The sequence below is a fragment of the Sander lucioperca genome, chromosome 11, assembly GCF_008315115.2.
Source record: "Sander lucioperca isolate FBNREF2018 chromosome 11, SLUC_FBN_1.2, whole genome shotgun sequence".
In the NCBI taxonomy this organism is placed as follows: Eukaryota; Metazoa; Chordata; class Actinopteri; order Perciformes; family Percidae; genus Sander; species Sander lucioperca.
The window spans coordinates 23,398,996-23,417,185 of record NC_050183.1 but is presented as its reverse complement, the minus strand read 5'-3'; the positions used below and the strand labels follow the sequence as shown (position 1 = coordinate 23,417,185).

General features: G+C 39.4%; 2 protein-coding genes and 1 long non-coding RNA gene across 3 annotated transcripts in view; 1 reads left to right on the top strand and 2 right to left on the bottom strand.

Moving 5' to 3' along the window:
* The window catches only part of LOC116065088 (NACHT, LRR and PYD domains-containing protein 3-like), a 321,141-nt gene that overhangs the window by 271,094 nt on the left and 31,857 nt on the right, over nucleotides 1-18,190 (bottom strand). The gene's annotated exons all lie outside the window — the stretch shown is intronic.
* LOC116045249 (NLR family CARD domain-containing protein 3-like) overlaps nucleotides 1-18,190 on the bottom strand; it is a 68,692-nt gene that overhangs the window by 49,953 nt on the left and 549 nt on the right. The window contains exons 2-7 of the mRNA XM_036007046.1: nucleotides 10,393-11,697; nucleotides 9,747-10,239; nucleotides 7,111-7,284; nucleotides 3,740-3,913; nucleotides 1,012-1,185; nucleotides 76-249 (exon numbers count right to left, since the gene is read on the bottom strand). Of these exons, the coding sequence (XP_035862939.1) occupies nucleotides 76-249; nucleotides 1,012-1,185; nucleotides 3,740-3,913; nucleotides 7,111-7,284; nucleotides 9,747-10,239; nucleotides 10,393-11,697 (2,494 nt within the window). The remainder of the gene's footprint in view (nucleotides 1-75; nucleotides 250-1,011; nucleotides 1,186-3,739; nucleotides 3,914-7,110; nucleotides 7,285-9,746; nucleotides 10,240-10,392; nucleotides 11,698-18,190) is intronic.
* Nucleotides 10,134-18,190, top strand: part of LOC118496222 — a 30,490-nt gene continuing 22,433 nt past the window's right edge. The window contains exons 1-2 of the long non-coding RNA XR_004898740.1: nucleotides 10,134-10,219; nucleotides 17,127-17,132. This is a non-coding gene — a long non-coding RNA (uncharacterized LOC118496222). The remainder of the gene's footprint in view (nucleotides 10,220-17,126; nucleotides 17,133-18,190) is intronic.

The window sequence follows — 18,190 nt, the reverse complement described above, 5'->3', positions numbered from 1 at the left end:
CTTTGCTTTGATACTAACTGTGTTTAGTTCAATACTGCTGAGAACAGCATGGACTGACTCCAACCATTTACTTACGCCAGAGTCTCCAGTCTAAAGTTTGGACTCTCCACAAGATCACACAGCAGATTCACGTCTGAATCCTGTAGCTTGTTGTTAATCAGGTCCAGCTGTTTCAGATGGGAGGGGTTGGACTTCAGAGCTGAGACCAGAGAAGCACAGCTGATCTCTAGCAAACTGCAGTGCTCCAATCTGAATAAAGAATAAATTATGAAAATAAAAATCTATTTCTAATCCTATGAAAAATATATTGATCCTTTAAACATCTGCATTTGGAAATATGCTTTGTTCTCTTTGATTTCATTTGTGTAATATACAGTGTATATATATATATATACACTGTATATTACACAAATGAAATCAAAGAGAACAAAGCATATTTCCAAATGCAGATGTTGAAAGATCCCATGGCATGAAAATGTCACTTTGAGTTTTTTTTAACATTAATATGCGTTCCCCCAGCCTGCCTATGGTCCCCCAGTGGCTAGAAATGGCGATAAGTGTAAACCGAGCCCTGGGTATCCTGCTCTGCCTTTGAGAAAATGAAAGCTCAGATGGGCCGATCTGGAATCTTGCTCCTTATGAGGTCATAAGGAGCAAGGTTACCTCCCCTTTCTGTGCTTTGCGCGCCCAGAGAATATGGCCCACCCATGAGAGAGAGACATCATGGCTTTCAAACGAGCAAAGTGGCAGTTGGTCAAGAACCTTGAGGAAAATAACACCAAAAAAAGGTTAACTTTCAATTGTGACCCTGAAGGACACAAGTTCATGGCATGGTTCGATGGGAAGACAACATGAGGGTTAATAAACTCAAGTCTTCTGGGATTACAAACTAAAAGTAATAGAAGAAACATGAAAATATGAACAAAAGAACATTTACAACTTCATAGATGTAATGTATGTTTGTACATAAATTCGGTAGATCTATAATAGTAACAGAGTCAGTGAACTGACCTCAGAGTCTCCAGTCTACAGTGTGGACTCTCCAGAAAACCACAAAGCAGCTTCACTCCTGAATCCTGCAGCTTGTTGTAACTCAGGTTCAGCTCTCTCAGATCGGAGGGGTTGACATTCAGAGCTGAGACCAGAGAAGCACAGCTGATCTTTGACAAACTGCAATGCACCAATCTGAATAAAGAATAAATGACGATGGTAAAAACACATTTATAATCTAATCAATACTATATTGGACCTTTGAACAGATCCATTTGGAAATATGCTATGGTCTCTTTGTTATCATCTTTGTGTGTGTGTGTGTGTGTGTGTGTGTGTGTGTGTGTGTGTGTGTGTGTGTGTGTGTGTGTGTGTGTGTGTGTGTGTCTCTGTGTGTCTGTGTTTCTCTCCGTGTTTGGATGTGTCTGCTTGTGTGTGTGTGTGTGTGTGTGTGTGTGTGTGTGTGTCTGTGTGTGTCTGTGTCTGTCTGTGTTCTGAAGGATCAATATAATAATCAGACATTATTTGTGAAAACACTTTGAAATTAACAGAAACCAAAGAAATATGTCTATTTCAGCAAGTAAACTTTATCCATTTAAAACCAATCTTAGTTCAGAGGAGCTTCTATATACAGATGTGAGCATTTACCAACGATTATAAACATTGATTTACTTTAACAACTAAGAGTGGACATTTTCTACAGTTTCTTTAACAAACTCAAGTCTCTTGTGACTGCAGACTAAATTTACTAAAAGAAACATGAAAATATGAACAAAAAGAACATTTACAACTTCATGGTTTAAGTGATGATTTTACATAAATTAGGTTCAGTTGTTAATTAATCAGAGTTGAGACCGGAGAAGCACAGCAGATATCTGACAAATTGCAGTTCCACAATCTGAATGAAGAATGAATTATGTAACCTTAGAAGATAATCCTCCTGTTTGAAATCATCCAAATCAATAATCTGTTCAGAGATGAAGAAGGTTCAGATTATGGAGATTCCAAACACTTGAACCCAACAGGAGGACATCTCTTTGTGACAGGACAACACGTTCTCACTCCCATCGCGTCAAAAATAGATGCTTGGTCAGGTGCCTTTGCTGTTTGTTATTGATGCAAAAAGTCTCCTTTAGCGTCATATTTAGACACACTTCGCAGGGACCCTTGGCGTCACTATTTGGAGCACTAGGTCGGGACGTACGTTTAACTGACATGAGGTACAAGAACGGGACAGTCAGGTTTAGGAAAAGATCGTGGGTGGGGTTACAAAATTTAAGTTTCAGGGACAAGAACGGGACACAAACCTCGGTCTCCTGGGTAAAATATCTGTGTTGTTTGACCCATCCATCACCCCAAACAACCTACCTACGCGTTTTTTCGGGATTTCATACTACTTGCTACCGTATTTGCTCTTCATACTACATCATCTAACAGCACCACTGTCAAGCTGCTGCTCTGCCCAGTGCATTCCATACAGACGCTAAGGGGGGATTTTTGCGTCAGTAGCTGACGCTGAAAGACACTGATCAAACAGTATTTTACAAGTTGGGAGTGAAAATGGGTTGGACAGGAAGTATCGTACACATGGTAAAGTGTCGTTGGTCACAGATCAGATAGGACTAAACATACTTTAAACACCTGCATTTGGAAATGTGCTTCACTCTCTATCTCTTTGTGGTCATCTATGAGAGTTTTAAAATGTCTGTGACAGAGAGACTTCAGTAATTATTATTGTATAAGTTCTGTAAAATAGGGTGTTTTGAAGATTTTATATAAAAAGACCTTGAAAAAGCCTTTGACTACTTGAAGATCTTTTAATTATTTATACAGTATGTAGATGTGCCTCTCTAATGTGTCTCAGTTTGAGTTTAGACTAAATTTGTACAGATTAGTTTTAAAACAGTATCCTGACTAAACCTTTACATAAACCAGTCTGTGATCCACTCTACATCCACTGATCTCAACTATTAGTCAAAATAATTCATAATTTCTGCTTTTTTAAAACAAAGAATTTGTCATTAATTCATATAGATAAATTACCTATATTGACCATGATTTCTTTTCATAAAGCATTACAAAAACGTGACAAAAAGCATCAAAAGCAAAGGAAAAAGGGCAAAAAATGTTGAGGAAAATAGCACCTAAAAAAAAGGTTCATTTTCAATGTTGACCCTGAAGGACAACAAGTTTATGGTCGATGGGAAGACATCACAAGGGTTAATAAACAAGTCTCCTAGGCTGCAGACTAAATATACTACGAGAAACATGAAAATATGAACAATAGAACATTTACAACTTTATAGATGTAAGTTATGTTTGTACATAGATTAGTTTCAGTTATTAATTAACCCTTGTGTGTTGTTCGGTCTGTGGGACCAGTTTTCAATGTTTGCTTAAAGAAAAATTTTGCTATTTATTATTTTTTCTAACTCAGCCCTATTTTCTATAATTGAATTTCCTTGTTTTCTGACAAAAAACAAAAATAATCATATGATCATAAATGTGATCTCACAGGGGTAAATGGCAAATTTGAACTTTAAACGATGTTTATATCATTAATTGAGCTAAAGTAAAAATCTGTTAAGTATTTTTACATTCATTTTTATGGCTGTATTGATTTTAAAAGCCTAATGATGTGGTGGGTCCACCAGACCTGGGAACAGGCTGTGTAACAAAAATATGAATACCACACACAAGGGTTATACATACTAGAGCTATAATAGTAACAGAAAGTCAGTGAACTGACCTCAGGGTCTCCAGTCTACAGTGTGGACTCTCCAGAAAACCACACAGCAGCTTTACTCCTGAATCCTGCAGCTTGTTGTAACTCAGGTCCAGCTGTCTCAGATTGGAGGGGTTGGACTTCAGAGCTGAGACCAGAGAAGCACAGCTGATCTTTGACAAACTGCAGAGCACCAATCTGAATAAAGAATAAATGACGATGATAAAAATACATTTCTAATCCAATCCATACAATATTGATCCTTTAAACAGCTGCACTTGGAAATATCCTTTGGTCTCTTTGTTATCATCTTTGTGCGTGTGTGTGTGTGTGTGTGTGTGTGTGTGTCTGTGTGTGTGTCTGTGTGTCTGTGTGTGTTTCTCAGTGTGGGTGTGTGTGTTGTGTGTGTATGTGTATGTGTGTGTGTGTGTGTGTGTGTGTGTGTGTGTGTGTGTGTCTGTGTGTCTGTGTGTGTTTCTCAGTGTGGGTGTGTGTGTTGTGTGTGTATGTGTATGTGTATGTGTGTGTGTGTGTGTGTGTGTGTGTGCCTGTGTTTGTTTTCTGAAGAATCATTGATCCGACATTATTTGTGGAATCACTTTGAACTTAACAGAAATCAAAGAAATATTTCTACTTCAGCAAGTAAACTATACATTTAAAACCAATGTTAGTTCAGAGGATCTTCTGAATACAGATGTGACCATTTTTCAACAATTTTAAACATCAATTTACTTTAACAACAGTCAACATTTTCTACAGTTTATTTAACAAACACTAGTATATTGTGACTGCAGACAAAATGTACTACAAGAAACATGAAAGTATTAACAAAAACAACATTTACAACTTCATGGATTAAGTTAAGTTGTTAATTAATTAGAGCTGAGATCAGAGAAGCAAAGCTGATAACTGACAAACTGCAGTTCCACAATCTGAATAAAGAGTAAATGATGTAACCTTAGAAGACAATCCTCCTGTTTGAAATCATCCAAATCAATAATCTGAAGAGATGAAGAAGGTTCAGAATGTAGAAGTTCAGAAGATGGAGATTCCAAACATCTGAACCCATCAGATCTCTTTGTGACAGGACAACACATTCTCACTCCCAACACGACAGAAAGCGGTGCTTGGTCAGGTGCCTTTGGTGTTCGTTATTGACGCAAAAAGTCTCTTTTAGTGTCATATTTAGACACGCTTGGCAGGGACCCCTTGTCGTCACTATTGGACACTCTGGGTTGGGAGTTACATATATCTGACATGAGGCACAAGAACGGGACAGTTAGGTTTAGGAAAATGATGGTATGTGGGTTTAAAAAATGTAAGTTTCAGGTACAAGAACTGACATGAAGCCTGGTCTCTTGGGTGAAAGTCCTGTGTTGTTTGACCCATCCACAACTCCAACCAAACTCCATATGCAGGTTTTCGGGCTTTTATACTACTCGCTACTGTATGGTCTATATACTACATCATCTAACAGCGCCGCTGAGAGACACTGATCAAGCGTCAGTATTTCACAAGTTGGGAGTGAGAACGGGTTGGACAGGAAGCATAGTACACATGCTAAAGTGTCGCTGGTGACAGATCAGATACGACTAAACATACTTTAAACACCTGCACTTGGAAATATCACATATCTCACATTTTCTCAGTTTGAGTTCAGACTGTGTGACAGAGAGACTTCAGTTATAAATCTATAAGTTCTGTAAAATACCGTGTTTTGAGGGTTTTATATGAAAAGACCTTCTTGAAAAGGCCTTGGACTTCTTGAAGTTTGTTTAATTATTTAGTACTGTAGATTGTGTTCAGACTAAATTTGTTCAAACTGTTCAGACTGACACAAACCCAGAAAAAAATGAACTGAAGGGAATTTAAAAGTTCTCTTGGCTGTCAGCGTCTGATGTGACGAAAAAGGCATCTTTCAGCGTGTTTGTGTAACGCACTGGGGAGAGCAGCAGTTAGATAGGATTTAGCGAGAAGTATGTAAGGGCGGATTTCCACGTATGGAGGTTGGTTGGGGTGGTGGATGGGTCAAACAAACACAGGACTTTCACCCAGGAGAGCGGGGTTCGCATCCCGCTTGTCACGCTTGCTATAGTCGCTTTTTATTTTCCTCCCGCGTGTCACAGAACCGTACGCCCACCCACGACCCTTTCCTAAACCCAACCATCCCGTTGTTCCCGCGTGTCACGGAACTGTAAGCCCACCCACGACCTTTTCCTTAACATAACTGCGTCAAAAGGGACGGCAATAGTCCCGACCAAGCGCGTTTACTTATAGCACTAAAGGGACGGCAATAGTCCCGACCAAGCGCGTTTACTTATAGCGCTAAAGGGACGGCAATAGTCCCGACCAAGCGCATTTACTTATAGCGCTAAAGGGATGGCAATAGTCCCGACCAAGCGCGTTTACTTATAGCGCTAAAGGAGACTTTTAGCGTCAATAAGAACGACAAAGGCACCTGACCAAGCGTCCGTATTTTACGAGATGATTGTGAGAACCTGTTGTCCAACATCAACCTGGCCTTGAAGGGGATCTACATCATGGTGCATTGCATTTCTGGCACACCACTTTGTGTACATTCATTTTCCACCACGAGTACACAGCTACAAACACAAATCAATAGAGATCTCTATAATGAAACATTATGTAACAAGTGTATTGAAGCGGCTCTGTTGTAAAAGCTAACAGTGCTTGGTTAGCACAATGACATCATGTTAGAATGCACAGCCAAAACGATTTGTCATAAACTAATTAACAAAAGTGATGCCAATGGCATTGATAAGGGTCAAACCACTAATGTTACTACAATGTTTTTCTTGCAGATTGTCACGTTACTGAGAATACAGCTGCTTCAAGGTAATATATGAAATGGAAGCTAACGATGACAGCAGTAGGGCAGCTAATATTAACTTTAACTGTCTCCATAAAGATCCCAGCTAAGCTCCTATTACTCGCGATGCTGTTAGGAAACAAGAACGAGCTTTCTAATGATAACATAAGTATTTTGGCTAAGTGGATGTTGATTTTAAGGTCATGTTAAAACTATTTCCCATCCTTCCGATTTCCAGCTGCAGCCTGTCACTCCACCCTGTACTAACGTGACACGGTGCATAACGTTAGCTCCTTATCTTAAGACCTCACAATGCCTTGTGTTTCTCCCTCCAGCTAACTTATTGTTTATCAGATGTGAGAAAAAAAAGAATGCGGGTAGGCCAAGGTGAAAATTGGAGCTCAGCTAACATTAGCCAACATATTTATAAAGAATCACATTTTAATAGTAATTTCAGTATTCAAATAGAATTTGTTTACTATTCAAATTATATTCGACTTTCAGAATTTGTTACAAAAGCCCTAGTGAGTTATACAATGCACGTGAGCACAATAAATGAACTGACCTCAGAGTATCCAGTCTACAGTTTGGACTCTGCAGTCCAGCACACAGACAATCCACTGCTGAATCCTTCAGGTCATTGTAACTCAGGTCCAGCTCTCTCAGATGGGAGGGGTTGGACTTCAGAGCTGAGGCCATGACTTCACAGTCATTCTCAGAGAATAAACAGTTATTAAGCCTGTGATGACAGATAATAAAACATTTAAAATATAATCAAATCTGAAACTTTTATTCTTAAAAAACAGACTATCACATTTCATCACAAAGCACATTCACAAGGGTCTGACAATAGATTCAGATATGTTGAGGTGATAGGTCACTGGACCACTTTCAAAATGGCCATGCCATACAGACAGACTTCAATTCTGTATTTTTTTTAATTAAAAAAATTAAGACTGCAGCTTTAAAAAATATTTCAGAAGATGCTTGTTGTTGGAAACTAAACAATCTAAAGATGCAGCTTTTATTTAAAGAGGATGGAGATGTTTTGTTGGCCTCCCCTCACATCCTCTCTCACATCAAACAATAATTATAGATATTAGTGCTTGGTATTGCCTCAATTTCCTGGTAGATATGATTCCGAATCACAAATTCAATGTTGATTTAGGATATTTCAGTTGCAAAACTAATTTAGCTTGGATATGAAAGAGATGATACAGTTGTGCTTATGAAAACTTCTGTTCTGGGGTATTTAGCCTTTTGGTAGTGAATATCACCATCCAGCAGGTTTTAGGAATGTTTGTGTTGTTTTCTAGCAGATGGAATAAAGAGGAGGAAACCTTCACACAATACGTCAACGGAGAGCAGAGAGATGTTTTCCCCTCTGGTGGGAGCGTGACTTGCCTCTGTCTCTATTATTAAAGTCTCAATTTTTACATCAAGAATTGACCCAAATGCAGTTTTATTAAAGGGTAACAATCTTTTTTTTCCAACCTGGTCCAGTTTTGGTCCAGTATTGTGCGAGATCGCAATGACGAGCCAGTGGAAAACAAGCTACAATGTAACCTAATGGGTCAATTGTGAAGCCTTGGTTTTTGTCCAATACAAGTGATTCCACGTTGTCAAAATCCTTAAAGATTGAGCCATCGCATTGAAAAAATCTTTTAGATAACAGGAGCCTATGATTTCTGTATCCAACTCCATAACAGACTACCTGAACGCCTTTTTCTTTTCTCGCGTTTCACTCTCCACACCGCTGTCTTTGGACAAAAGGTCACGTCCTGAGATCGATAATGTTGTCAGACACTTTTATCAGACACTTTTATTAACAATCTGAGCATGTCAGTTGCAAAAAAAATCACTTTTATTGGACAAAAAGCAAAGCTTCACAATTGCCCCATTAGGTTACATTGTAGCTTGGTTCGCGCCGACTCGTCATTGTGATCTCGCTCAACACTGGAGCAAATTCAAAGAGTTTTGGTCAACAAAAAAAAATAAATAACGTAGTTACCCTTTAATGTACTTTTTATTCAACATGAACACAATAAAGTGCAGCTCTACAGACTCTACAGTCAGAGAGTTTAGAGACATTTCATTCAGATTTCCTTTTAAAATGGCCATGCCAGTTTTTCCTTCTCCAAAATGTATCCTGTAACTTGTAATGTAACTTTGGAGCGTTATCTTACCGTCCCGACAGCTAGCATGACATAGTTGATACCAATGTATTCCTTAGGTCTTCTAGTTTCATATGATACAGACAGAAACCCATTCTGGAGTTTATCTATTGATATTGGATCATTCAAATGAAAATCAATTTCAATCGGAACATTTTTAAACCAGCCCTGATAGATATTGTATAAAATGTGATAATTAACAGAAACATCCTTAAAATGAGATAGTTCAGAATCTGTTCATAAAAATACAATAGAAATAACTGAATATAAGTTATTATGAAGAAGCTTAAACTTCATGTGATTTTAGTTCAACAGATCACAAATAATAAGGGCCCTATTTTAACAATCTAATCGCATGGCGTGAAGTGCATGGTGCAGGTGCACTTAGGGCGTGTCTAAATCCACTTTTGCTAGTTTGACGGCTGAAAAAAGGGTCGCATGGTTCAAAAGCATTGTACTTAGTGACTTCATGAATTCATAGGTGTGTCTTGGGTGTAACATGCAATAAACCAATCAGAGTGTCATCTCTTTGACCAGGTTTTTGTTGGTCATTGGCGTGATCACTTCCCACTGCCTCAAGATAGCAATACCCAAGAATTCACCTGAACACACCTGTAAGACCAGCGCAGATGACACTTGACACAAAGACACTTGCATCGGCATTTGCACCGTGCTGCGCCGGATGCAAGATAGCGCCCTAAATGTCTGTTTTTATATAAAATAGACACATTATAGAAACACACTGCTGCTACTGTATACACTGTAAAAAGGCTGTCTGTTGTGATTAAATGATGATAGAAGATACTTTAGATACTAACACAAAGATCATCATCGTCTCATTCTCACACCGTTTGAGACAACAAAGACATTTGCAGAGTAACATGTAGAATCAGTTACAATAATCAGGTTTATATTTTATAGCGTGTAACTTTTATATTGTGAAAGTGTGTAAAGTCTGTATGTTTACTCTAATACTGATGGCCTCAGCTTCACACTGATTTGAAATGATAATCACATCTGGACTTACACAGCCTTTCTGCAGTTCCTCACAGCTGGAATCAGTCTCCGTCGTCCCTCCAGTGATGAGTTGTACTTCTTCAGGTCCAACTCATCCAGAACCTCCTCTGACACCTGCAGCATGTAGGACAGAGCTGAGCAGTGGATCTCAGAGAGTTCCTTCTCTGATCTGTTCTCTGACTTCAGGAACGCTTGGATCTCCTGATGGACTGAGTGGTCGTTCATCTCTGTCAGACAGTGGAAGATGTTGATGCTTCTGTCAGGAGAGATCTTATTACTGTTCATTTCCTTCAGGTTGTTGATGGCTTTCTGGATGATTTCTGAACTGTTGTCTGTCTGACCCAGCAGGCCTCCTAAGAGTCTCTGGTTGGACTCCAGAGAGAGGCCATGAAGGAAGCGGACAAAAAGGTCCAGGTGGCCATTTTCACTTTCAAGGGATTTCTTCATGGCTCTCTTCAGGAAGACATCCAGGGATGGGTAATGGTCATCTTCTTCCTTCTTGTACAAGTCATCATCATCAACATCATCATCATCATCATCATCATCATCACCACCACCACCATCATCATCATCATCATCATCATCATCATCATCATCATCATCATCACCATCAAAATCATCATCATCACCATCATCATCATCATCATCATCATCATCCCAGTCTTCTCCCAGGAAGTCCTCCAGTACCTGTGTGTTCCTGTTGGTGTAACAGTGGAACAGGTAGACTGCAGCCAGAAACTCCTGAACGCTCAGATGAACGAAGCAGTAGACTGTTTTCTGGAAGATCACACTCTCTCTTTTGAAGATCTCTGTACAAACTCCTGAGTACACCGAGGCCTCTGTGACATCCAGACCACAGCGCTCCAGGTCTTCTTGGTAGAACATGATGTTTCCTTTCTGCAGCTGTTCAAACGCCAGCCTCCCCAGCTTCAGAAGAACTCCCCTGTCAGCCTCCATCAGCTCCTGTGGACTCGTCTCATGTCCCTCAGCATACTTGAGCTTCTTCCTCTTTGTCTGAACCAGCAGGAAGTGTGAGTACATGTCAGTCAGGGTCTTGGGCAGCTTTCCTCTCTGGTCTGTAGTCAACATGTGGTCCAGAACTGTAGCAGTGATCCAGCAGAAGACTGGGATCAGACACATTATGTGGAGGCTCCTGGATGTTTTGATGTGGGAGATGATTCTGATGGACAGCTCTTCATCACTGACTCTCTTCCTGAAGTACTCCTCCTTCTGGGTGTCAGTGAAGCCTCGTACTTCTGTTACCCTGTCAACACACGCAGGAGGGATCTGATTGGCTGCTGCAGGTCGGGAAGTTATCCAGATGAGAGCCGAGGGAAGCAGCTTCCCCTTGATGAGGTTTGTCAACAGCACGTTGACTGATGACTTCTGTGTGACATCAGAAACAGCCTCATTGTTGTTGAAATCCAGTGAAAGTCTGCTTTCATCCAGGCCATCAAAGATGAAGAGAACTTTAGAGCCAGCGAGCTGCTCTGCTGTGACCTCCTGTAATGTTGGATGGAAAACACGGAGCAGCTCCAGAAGACTGTACTGCTCATCTTTGATCAAGTTCAGCTCCCTGAAGGAAAGAGGAATCACCAGACTGATATCTTGGTTTTCCAAACCCTCGGCCCAGTCCAGACAGAACTTCTGCACTGAGAAGGTTTTTCCAACGCCAGCAACGCCGCTCGTCAGAACCACTCTGATGTGTTTCTGTTGGTCAGGTAAGGCTTTAAAGATGTCACAGCACTTGATTGGAGAGTCATGGAGGATCTTCTTCTTGGAAGCTGTCTCGAGCTGCCTCACCTCATGTTGGGTATTAACCTCTTCACTCTTTCCATCTCTGATGTAGAGGGCAGTGTGGATCCTGTTGAGGAGGATTCTACTTCCTGTTTCACCTCCTTCAGTCACACGTTCAAATGTCCCCTTCAGCCTGATCTTATGTTTCTGATGACCAACATTCACTAAAAAAAGGACAAAGGTGAGAGACAGAACAAGAAATATATAACAATCTGGTGATATTTTTATTACCAATATGAAAATAATCCAGTTAAATTTCCGATGGACTCAAATTGTGATATGATATTTATGTTAAAGGAGAACTCCGGCAATTTTTACGTTAATCTTGATTGCTATAAATATGTGAGTGCTGTCGATAGCAAAAAAACAAACAGAATCAGTCTTAGCAAACTGGAGTTGCTGCAGCTAATACCCATAGCTGCCAGTTAGCTAAAATGGTAGTTTTGGGGGCATAACATAAAGAGTGCCTTTGTGCCTCTTAACAGACACAACATGCAATTAAAATGTTTGTACAACATGAACAGGGCTTCATTTCCGCCGCGAAAGGCACAAACGGCTTTCTGGAAGACATCCAACAGACCAGCGGACGCTCATTGGATGGTTGTCTCCCACGGCAAGCGAGTAGGGCAAAGAGGAAGCAGAAGGAGGGATGCCGGCCGGGCCTGCTAGCACAGCTAAGGAAACTAACATACCGATCGCCACTGCCAATTCTCCTACTCACCAACGCCAGATGGCTCACACACAAAATGGATATATATGCTACAAATACACACAGAACTGCTGTGTGTGGATTGTCACAGAAGCCTGCCTGGCTGAACACACTCCCTCCCGGACAGCAGCTACCAGCTAGCACGGCGAGCTAGCAACCGGCAGGAGGTATGAGTTGAAAACGCATCTTGTTGTCACGTAAGAGCCCTGTTGATGTTGCACAAACATTTTAATTGTATTTTGTGTCTGTTAAGAGGCACAAAGGCACTCTTTATGTTATGCCCTCAAAACTACCATTTTAGCTAACTGGGAGCTATGGGCATTAGCTGCAGCAACTCCAGTTTGCTAAGACCGATTCTGTTCGTTTTTGCTATCGACAGTACTCACATATTTATAGCGATCAAGATTAACGTAAAAATTGCCCAGAGTTCTCCTTTAAATGTCTGCACTAGTGCAGCACGATATATAAGGAGAATACACGTTATGCTATAACTTTGTTGAATATTGATATATACGATACATAATTACACAAAGATGAAATGTTCTCAGTTCTGCTGCTTTCAGTATTCTGCTTAAATACAACACAATGCTTGTTGAATTAAAAACAAATGAAATGAAATGATTTCCAACTTTCTTTTTTAAACAAATTGAATTGAATATAAAAGACAAAAAAAGACAAACAGCCAGATACTACAGACTCTGCTCCGTCCTCTTCCTCCAAATCACTCATCTTCTGATCTGAAGTCAGTGTGAGAGGTAAAACAGGAACACTGACTGTGAGCTCCGAACATTTATAGGAAACAAGTTTGTACAAGTCACAGGTAAGCCTTCTATGAACAGGAACACACACACACACACACACACACTATACAGTAGTACAATAAAACCAGCCAGCGCTGCAGCTCTGCAGTCGTCTTAAAATCTGAAATCATTGTTATTGTAGAGGTCGTTGAAAAAAGTCATAGTATAAAATTTAGACAATAGTCAAAAAAGTCATAGTATATTATGTCGACAAGTGTCAAAAAAGTCATAGTATAGTATTTTGAAAAAAAGTCATAAAAAAGTCACAGTATAGTATGTCGAAAAAAGTCAAAAAAATCATAGTATAGTATGTCGAAAAAAAGTCATAAAAAGTCTTAGTGTAGTATGTCGAAAAAGTAAAAAAGTCATAGTATAGTATGTCGAAAAAAGTAAAAAAAAAGTCATAGTATAGTATGTTGAAAAAAGTAAAAACAAGTCATAGTATAGTATGTCGAAAAAGTGAAAAAAATGTGTAGTATATTATGTCGAAAAAAGTATAAAATGTCATGGTATAGCATGTCGAAAAAAGTCAACAAAAACTCGCAATGTTCAAAATGAAGCACCATCAAGGTCTGAAGGCTTTCCTGAACACTTGAGGAGGATCTGGTTAACCCTCTAGAAAGAGGACATTAAAGTGTAACGACTGAAACTTTATTGTTGCCAGTAGGGTGCGCTACTATTATATCTCAATATTGATAAGTAGATGTCTCAGGACAGGACCTTTATAAAGCCTGAGCACTTCGGGGCAGTAGTTATTAACAACTTCCTGTTGGGTGACAGATTGTCATGGCCAACTTACGGTAAGCGTATTGTCTCACTTCTGGTGCTCCAGTGTCACGGACGCTAGTTTGCTGCTCCAGCAAAAACTTACTCAACTCTGCTTTATTGTTTAATTTAGCGGGCTATTTGCCTGGATTTCATTTAAACTACACTAGTTATACTCAAGCACTTATAGTTCTCTTCTCTTACAGCGACTGCCTCGCTGAGAGAGTTCAGAGAGCTGAATTGTTAAAACACTGTTAGCTACTTTTGCTTAGCAATTAGCAATGGCTAATTCCTCTCCCTCTCTTGCTCTCCCTTGCTCGGTGTTTCAAATGTTTAGCTATTCCTCTGCCTCCTTAAGTTATAATGATACATGTAATAAATGTAGTTTATGCAGGCACCGAGCAGCCGGGCGAGTCGGTGACTGTCCAAAGGAAACATAGCACTAGCTCTAAACTGTGGAGCGCACATGGCGGCGGTCGCTCTAAACCGGACCTATGGCTAACCACCAACATCTTTGCCTTTAACTCTGGTTATTGGGAGCTCTATACTGCGAAACGTGAGGTCTTGGGGCCAGAGCAAGGGATGTAGAATCCTATCTAAAGCTGCTGGCTAAAAATAACCGTAAATACAGTAAGATCATACTGCAGCTCCTGCATGCAGCTACAGCATAGGAAAATTAGATGTGGACTATTAAATATTAGATCTCTCTCTTCTAAAGCAGTACGAGTAAACAATTTGATATCAGATAATCAAATTTATCTATTCTGTCTTACCGAAACGTGGCTGGGCCATGTAGAATATGTTATTCTAAATCAGAGATAGGAAGTAAAAAATACAAATACTTTGTTACTGTACTCAGGTAAATTTTTCACATATTTTTAATTACTATTTATTTTTATGGCAACTTTTTAGTTTTACTCCTTACTTTTTAACACGAATATAGGTACCTTCTACTCCTTACATTTTAGAAAATTTGCTCATTACTTTAGTTTTGTACAAAAGGTCGTCTATCAGGAGTGATTGTGAGTGCATGTCGGAAAATAGCGCGGACACGCGCCTCACACCGCGAGCGGGCACGCGCGCCACACGGAGAAAAAAGAAAAAGAGACTAGCTGTCCGGGGATAATCAGTTGAGATTGTGCGTGTGCGTCCTTGAGAACTGTAAGTCGTATAATTTATGTTGTCAGTTAATGTAAGCCTGTTGTTGTATTGGTCTATAGTTCTTGCAAATTTAAAGTAAGCTAGTGATTTTTTTGTTTCTGTTCACCTGTTAGCTAGGTTGCACATTGCTTGATCTTAAGAAAGCATCAAAAGAGAGAAGTTGTCTCTGTCCGTGTTTTAACAGACACACCTGGGGCGAAGTTGGAAACCAGAATCAGTTTTAAATACAGTCCAAAATTAGTCCTCACTAACAACTTTCAAATAATTTCACTGGAGTTACCATTATTATTTTTCGCGTCATCAATACCGAATTCAATCTAATTGGATGGGAATATACTGTACGTTGCACTTGACGCACCACTACAAGATGACTCAACAGATTCGGCGGCATTCATTTGCGGCAAATCATTGTGGCTTGATGGTGGTAACATTAGCACTAGTAGTATGGATGACATGGTTGAAAATGAAGAAAACAGAGATCCCAGAGATTCGACAGACAAGCAGCAAGACACTCCCAATCATCCTTGGCCTTATCTAAGAGAGATGTTTGAGATAGTAGGCATCAAGAATGACTCCTGGCGAATGTGATGCGTAACTCTTAAAATATGGGGAACTTCTTAATTAATGTCTGTTTAGTAATTCATATTTACTCCTTTAATTTCTTTCCAGAAGCCATATTTGAGCACACACACATACATGTACATTCCTTTAAATGTTAAAGGGAAAATTAAAAAAAGAAAAACTGGATCTGTGAATTCTCACAGAATCACAACTGAATTCATATCTTGCTCCTCAGTCAGAATCTTATTAACCTGGAGTCCCAGTCTCTGTCACAATAATCATATATGTGAAGGTTTAGGCCTATTGGCAGACATCTGTCTTTCTTAATCTTCAACATCCAACATGGAAACCATTACAGCCAATTATATTTGTTGTTGTTTACCGAGCTCCAGGTCCGTATTCTGAATTTTTACTGAATTCTCAGAGTTTTTATCATGTGTAGTCCTTAAATCAGACAAAGTACTTATCGTAGGTGATAATATTCATGTGGACGTTGACAACAATAACCTTAGTATTGCTTTCAACTCACTACTAGATTAAATTGGTTTCAGTCAGTGTGTATAAGGCCCACTCACTGTTTTAACCACACCATTGACCTTGTGCTGGCATCGAAATTGAAGAATTAATAGTATTTTTGCAGAATCCTTTATTATCAGACCATTCATTAATAACTTTTGAATTCTTACTACCTGACTTTATAAAATTAGATAAAAAATCTAACAGTGCTATAGCTAAATTTAAGGAAGATATTCCAACAGCATTTAATTAAATGTTGTTCCTTAATATAACAGAGGACCTTTATGTTAACTTTAATCCCTCCCAAATTGATAACTTTGTAGACGCTGCTACGGCCTGCCTAAGGACAACTTTAGACTCTGTTGCTCCTCTCAAAAAGAAGACGATGAAGCAAAGGAAACTAGCACCTTGGTATAACTCCCAAACTCGCAAATTAAAACAAATCTCACGAAAACTTGAAAGTAAATGGCGTTCCACCAATCTGGAAGAATTTCGTTTAGATTGGCAAGACAGTTTGAAAACCTATAGGAAGGCCCTCAGAAATGCCAGATCTGACTATTATTCATCACTAATAAAAGAAAATGAGAAAAACCCAAGATTTCTTTTCAGTACTGTAGCCAGGCTGACAGATAGTCACAGCTCTACTGGGCCATCTATTCCTATAGCTCTCAGTATTGATGACTTCATGAGCTTCTTTAATGATAAAACTATAATAAAATTCTTCACCTCTTGCCCTCAACTTCTAACGGTTCACCTTTAAACACAGGCCTACTAGAAAAAACAACAAGACCTGACTGCTTTTTTCCTATAGACCTTCAACAATTAATGCTAAAGGTCTCTTCAGCAAAGCCATCTACCTGTCTTTTAGACCCCATCCCAACAAGGCTACTTAAAGAAGCGTTACCCGTGGTTAACACTTCATTACTAGATATTATCATTATGTCTTTATTAACAGGTTATGTACCGCAGTCATTTAGAGTAGCTGTGATAAAACCTCTTCAGAAAAAACCCACCCTTGATCCTGAGGTCTATAGACTATAGACCTATATCTAATCCCCCCTTTCTCTCCAAGATCCTTGAGAAGGTAGTCGCTAATCAGTTATGTGATTTTCCACATAGCAATAGTTTATTTGAAGACTTTCAGTTAGGATTTAGAATGCATCATAGCACAGAGACGGCACTGGTGAAAATTACTTCTATGACCTTCTAACTGCTTCAGACAAAGGACTTGTCTCAGTACTTGTCTTATAAATCTTACTGATGCATTCAACAATATTGACCATACCATCCTCTTACAGAGACTGGAACATTTAGTTGGCATTAAAGGAATCGCACTAAGCTGATTTAAGTCCTATTTATCTGATCGATCTCAATTTGTTAATGTTAACGATAAATCCTGCAGGTACGCTAAAGTTAGCCATGGCATTCCACAAGGCTCAGTGCTTGGACCAATTATATTCTTCTTATATATGCTTCCTCTAGGCAATATTATTAGGAAACAATAAATTAACTTTCACTGTTATGCGGATGACGCCCAATTATACCTATCAATCAAGCCAGACAAAACCAGTCAGTTAGCTAAACTTTAAGCATGCATTAAAGATATAAAATCATGGATGCACTGCAATTTTCTGATGTTAAACTCAGACAAAACTGAAGTTATTGTGCTGGGCCCTAAACACCTACGGACCTCATTATCTAAAGATATAGCTACTCTGGATGTTATTGCCCTGGCTTCCAGCACTACTGTCAGAAATCTAGGAGTTATTTTTGATCAGGATCTTTAACGCCCACTTAAAACAAACCTCAAGAACAGCCTTTTTTCACCTTCGTAACATTGCCAAAATTAGGCACATCCTGTCTGAAAACGATGCTGAAAAACTAGTCCATGCATTCGTTACTTCCAGACTGGACTATTGTAATTCCTTACTACTATGTTTCTCAAATAAAACCCATAAGACTCTCCAGCTGATCCAGAATGCTGCAGCGCATGTTCTGACCAGAATTAAGAAAAGAGCTCATATTTCTCCTGTATTAACTTCTCTGCATTGGTTTCCTGTAAAATCCAGGCTTGAATTTAAAATCGTTCCCCTGACCTACAAAGCTCTCCCCCAACCGGGACCGTCAGACACCGCTTACCAAGAG